The sequence below is a fragment of the Glycine max genome, chromosome 20 (assembly GCF_000004515.6).
Source record: "Glycine max cultivar Williams 82 chromosome 20, Glycine_max_v4.0, whole genome shotgun sequence".
In the NCBI taxonomy this organism is placed as follows: domain Eukaryota; kingdom Viridiplantae; phylum Streptophyta; class Magnoliopsida; order Fabales; family Fabaceae; genus Glycine; species Glycine max.
The window spans coordinates 42605899-42611898 of record NC_038256.2 but is presented as its reverse complement, the minus strand read 5'-3'; the positions used below and the strand labels follow the sequence as shown (position 1 = coordinate 42611898).

Here is a 6000-nt window from a genome sequence, read left to right as displayed (position 1 = left end):
TCAAGATAGATATGTAAAATTAAAAAATTAAGGATAAAAGTCGTCAAAACTTAAAAGTTATGGGTAAAATACAATTAAGCCAAAAAAAAAACCTAGTCATACTAAATGAGAACATTTGAAGTTGTTATTCTTCAACAAAACATTTTTAAGTGGTTTTTCTTTGACAAGAGCATATTTAGAATTTTTTGTTAATCATTTATCTCTTTCAATTAATTATTTTAATATTTTTAAAAGAATAATAAAAATTAAAATAATGTTGTATCACAATATAAAATATTTATCATAAATATAAGATATAATTTATATGTACAAAAATGTTTATTTTTACAAAGTTTACTTCTAATATAATCTATATATATATTTAGAATTTATTTATTATAAAATTTAATTCTATAAATAAATATTTATTATGTACAATGCACATGTGAAAATATTATTTTTTATAAATATTTTAGCAATAATGGTAATTTTACTCTTTTAAAAAATTAAATTCTGTAGTTGTTTTTAAAATATTAGTGCTGGATTTTATTTTCCTTTTAAATGTTTTTAAATTTTTCATTGTATAGGGAAAAAAGTGTTAAGTTTAAGGAATAAAATATGAGTATTTTACAAAGAAAAAAATTAAAAATATTTATTTAAAAGTAAAAGAAAAAATTGAAAAGTTTTAGGAACTAAAAACAACATGCATACATTTTTTAATATTTTATGAAAAAATATTAAATAAAAAAATATATTTAATTAATATCCTAAAAATATGAAATATCAATGCTTGCTCTACAAAATAAACAAAAAGATTATTAAAATAAGGATGGACTTAAATCCTTTAAGCAATGGATTCAAGCCTTATGAGTGAGAGGAAAAATGCTTAGGAGAGAAGATTTACTAAAGATAGATTATCAAATTTTTCAATAGAAATTAGTTATCACAAAACTAAAAAATACGTCGCCCAATAATATGTTAACAAAAAATATATAAATATTTAAAATTATTTTAATTTAATTGGGATTGAATGCTTTTTTCTTTTTGGTGATTCCGTACCAAAACTACTTGAGCTTAAATTAATTTGGGTTACACATTTTAAGTTTTTTTTTTAATTTCTCAAAAAATCATAAAATTAATGTGATGAATCATGAATCACATTTTTATTAGAATAAGCATTTTTCATTATAAAAGAGAGAATTAATATTTTAACTTCAAAAGAATGGAAGACTTCAAATTTTCAGGAATTGTGCAAAAGAGAGAAGTAAAACAACAAAGCCTAACAAAAGATTTTCTCTACCGGAGAGAAATGGACCCAAAAAGTGATGAAAACAATGAAAAAGGTCAATTTCCTCTTTTAAAACCGTTATTCTAGGCTGCCTTTCCCCCCAATCTCAAATAGATAACAACCATATCTTCTCCTAAGAAGCTAACTAACTAAGGACCAAACCTTAAAAAATAAAGGAAAATAGTCACCGATGGATTAGAATAACTCATGTTATAAAAAGCCAATTGTTGGAGAGAAAAAAAAATAAGATACATTAATTGCACTGTACGGATTTGCATTAATACAAAGTTTCGGAAGGGATCTTCAACTAATTCTAGTCTTACAACAATTACAATTAGGAAGGGAGAGAGAGAGAGTTTCAAATACTATCGAGTATTGAGGATCAAGAAAAGAACAAAGGAGAAGACAGTAAAGGGCAGTCCGGGGGTGGGGGGTGTTCTCTGCTATATATACAGTATAAGATATTAACCATCCTTCAGCATGCTAATGCATTTCACATTTTCACTCCAATTTTGGAACATTAACTTTATACTCAATTTGTGATTTAAAAGTATCATATTGAAGCTTCAATTTCCATGAAACCAATCAAATCTGGAAGTTTGATGGACTCTCTACATGCTTCTTCCCTTCTTCTTTAATGAAGTCACCCTCACTTAAACAGGTAATATTGTCCATAGCAACTGCTCCACCACCCTCGGATGGAAAATGATCTTCTTCTATAGGATTCACCCCAAGGTTGTCAGGGGTTCTTGATGATAATCCGTTATCAGCCATCATACAGTGATAATGATGCGTGTCAAAGGATTCTATGCCATAGTGAGGTTGCAAAGCTGAGCTGAACAAGGGTTGCATTAACAGCTTTCTTTCGGGAAATTCACGCAACGATATTCGACAAACAGGACAAGTGGAATTCTGCTGCAGCCATAAGTCTATGCAGGTCACATGGAAGGAGTGTCCGCAATAGGGGAGGATACGCAGCATATCCTCACCTTGGTATTCTGAGAGGCAGACTGTGCATCTGCAAATACAATGAAATTGAATGTTCAAAAGCAGGAAAATAACTATCTGAATGGGAGTGTCATCAATGATCATGTGAGAAAACTGCAATACCTAAAGCACTCCCCTCAATTAAGTTACTGACAAGTGACAACATAAACCACATTCATAAAAACTTCAGATTTTGTATCCTTTATAAGAATTACGGGAAACCAATGGGCCCAACCACTTCCCAAGCAGTATTCAAATTTCCAACAAGAAGAACAAGGTTTAACATGACCTATTATATCATCATTAGTTTAGAAGCCACAAGCCAGAACAAAAAAAAAAAACATTTATGACATGAATAAATTGCACTGACCTCCCACAAGGTTTGCCTACATATAACTACCTCTTTGTCATAATGTCTGGAAGGTTGTAATGAAGGGGGTATGTGTAAAATATTAAAGGATCCTCAATGGAGAATATGATAGATCATGTTAAAATATGTGTCTATCTCTCTCCTAACAAATATTAGATAGTTCCCACATATTTTGCCTACCAAGAAAGAGATAGACACAAAACTTGGCCATGTCATTAAAAAAATTAGATATGAGAGGATCCATTCCCATGGCACACACATATACAGCAAAAGAAATTCACTCTAAGATAAGCTTCTTTGCAAGAAATCAACAAAACAAATGATGATAGCACAACCTAATCAAGACACTAGACAAGAGTTAGCCCTAAGCCAATGGAACATGTCATCATAACACTTTCTCAAGCGAGATACACATGTTTTCAAATTAAAGAACATGGGATCAAACGTGCCATCCGAAGCCACAAAACAAATGGCCATAATTACAAATTCCCGTCTTTAGTTTAAATGTCTTTCAATATTTGGGGTTGACGCCTTCATTACAAATTCCTGTCTGCAGTTCTTTTTAACTTAACTAGCGAATTAGGCATAAACTACAATATATTATTTTGCCTCCAAAAGAGTATTAAACAGTAATTAACAAGAAAATTATTTAATTAACATCATAGACAGGTTGGATTAAAAAATCTGAAACAGAGATATGAACATACTGAGAATTTTCTGCTGCAGCAAAAAACTTGTCACTGTACTTCTTTGTTGGAAATTTGGCTACAGTCACACGTTCAAGACCATGGCAACCCCGCTCCATCTGAACACAGGGAAGAAAAAATGTTGAATTGATAAATCTAAAGCAAATAAAAATGATATCAAATTCAATGGGAAAACAACACAAAGTTTGTTCTGCATCAGTCTACGTATATAAAAAAATAGAATTTAGTTTCTATAGTGTTAATGTAAAGTGTAAAAATCTTTGCATTGTCAACCAATCAGGGATCATAAATGGTATGACTTTCTAAGACCGTTGTTGTAAAAATCAATAAACTTATAGCACATGACAATTTGTGATTAGATGAGAGTGTGTATAGACTATTTTCTCTTATTTTTTTATATTTTTTATTAAATAGTCTATGCACCATACAGTGTAAAGTCCCCGTTACAAATTGACATGTATGATAAATTTGTTTACCTTTACCATAAAAACCTTAAAAATCATGTCATGAATTTTGATTGGTTGACTGTGTGAACACTATTTTCTCATGCATAGAAATTCAACTCTTTACCATATGTCCCTTAAAAGTCATAATTTGTAATTGGTTGAGAGTGTTAAAATACACTGACAGTGGATAGAACTTGAACTCCAAAAAAAATAACCCAGACAATGAAATTATTAAGAAAAACTTGAAAACATATAAAAAATGTTCACCATGCTGAGATTGGATCTGGATGCAATAGGAAAAGATCTCCTCGCAGTATTCATGTGAATTCGTGCACATATGAGCCTGGTGCAGACGAAAACAATGAACATGGTGCTCACCGCAAACCCAATCACAGTCATCACCAAGTTAATCCCAGAAGAAATCATTTTGCAAAAAAAATTCCCAAATTGATGCAATTTCAGATTCCAGAAGAAAATCCCCCAATTGAAAAGTGAACCCCAATGAACACTAACAGACACCGCCAACAACACCCTCAGTGGGTTTCAGAGGAGAATCTGAAGTGGGTTTGAGGCAGTGGCACCAAAGATGCATGCTTTTCTTGGTGGGTATGAGGGTGGAGGGTGAATCAGAGAATGGTGGTGTGAAAGGGTGAGAATTGGGACTGTTGTATTGTCCCAGTGACACAGAGAATGGAAACCCTAGAAGGCATGGTGGGTGGATAGGTGGGAGTGACAGTGACCAAAATGGTGAAAGATCTAAAGGTAATGATGGTGATGAGCAAGATTTTTGAGATCTAAATCAAGTTATGTTTACCGTTCTTTTGCTATACAACAGAGAAGATGAAGGAGAGTTTTATATCATTAGCTGTGTTTTTATTTATATTTTAGTAGAATATTGTGATGGTATAAATACCTTTTATGTTGTAGGAAAATAAAATTATAAAATATGATTTTTTTAAAAAATTTAACCTATTTTGAAAATTTGAAAGAAATAGGAAAATAATGAAGATATTTTTTTTCTTATTTTTGTTTTTCCTTGATTATTGGAAAAGTTAGAAGAAAAAGAAAATGATTTATAATTTTTAAATTCTCTCATCAAATTACTTTAAAATTAAAGGTTGTTTTAGCAAACTTTAAAATCATAGTTAGTGCTGTGATACATTACTTATTTCTCCATTCTTTTCGGATCAAATAAGATACTTTTCTCCTTTGTTTCCCTTCTCTTGATCCAAACAAGGCAGGGGGTAGTGATCAAATAATTAGCTAATGGATTAGAAAGTGAAGATTGATTTGATTAATTTAATATGAGAGTGGTGATCAAGTGAGAATCAAGTTTAAATTTAATATTCGAAAGATTCTTTAAGAAATTATATGTAATAGTTAATTGTACTTTTGTCCTCTTACCTTTTCATTCTGATGATTTTCATCTTTTTTACTCATTACTTTAATTGTACAATTATAGTTCACATGTTAACTTAATATATGATATTTAACGAGCAATTTTTTTTTAAAAAAATTATGTTACTCAGCAATAGATTTTTATTTAAATTTTATTGAATTTTGAAAATTATTTCCAAAACAATCTTTTCTTTTATTTTGTACTTAACTTCAGGGTGTGAAACAGGAAAAAAAAAAAGAAGTGAAAAGTGAATAAAAACAAATCCTGTCTGTTACTTTTGCCAGTTGATCCTAAATCTTCAATTACGAGCTAGGTGACATGGAGGAAGCAAAGCTGAAAAGGATGTTGAATTTCACCAAGACATGGGTCGGGAGTGATGAGTTGGCTTGATAATATTGAAGAAACCTATTTTCATAACAAGGCTAAGCTGTTATCATTTTCTTTTTTCTTTAAAAAATTACAATAAAAAATACAATTCTCGCTTTGAAAATCAATTATCAATTTATTACAAAATATTTTTATCAAACAAGTTTTTAAGTTTAAAATTTTTAAAAATAGAAAACTATTTTCTAGAAGAGTTAGCAAAGTGCAGCTCTCAGGTTTCTAAGGTCCTATCACAAAATTTATCAAAACACAAGTCTAAAGTAAACAACACTGCTTTTGGTCATTCTGTCTAAAGAAAATATGTATCATGACTCTTCAACAACTTTGCAGAATGACTACTATGCACTAATTGTTAGTTCAAAACCAGATGAATGCAATGACAGTCTTCGTTTGGAAGTCTATCAACATCAAATTCCTCATACCATTACAAATGTTCCAAT

The 6000-nt window shown here is 30.3% G+C and overlaps 1 protein-coding gene across 1 annotated transcript; it reads right to left on the bottom strand.

Moving 5' to 3' along the window:
• Window positions 1–1460: 1460 nt before the first annotated feature.
• Window positions 1461–4651, bottom strand: LOC100794979 (RING-H2 finger protein ATL38). The gene is made up of 3 exons (XM_003556229.5): window positions 4045–4651; window positions 3332–3429; window positions 1461–2285 (listed from the first exon to the last, which is right to left on the bottom strand). Exons 1-3 carry the CDS (start codon window positions 4201–4203, stop codon window positions 1853–1855), a joined length of 690 nt encoding a protein of 229 aa, XP_003556277.1. The 5' UTR covers window positions 4204–4651; the 3' UTR covers window positions 1461–1852.
• Between the last annotated feature and the right edge of the window lie 1349 nt (window positions 4652–6000).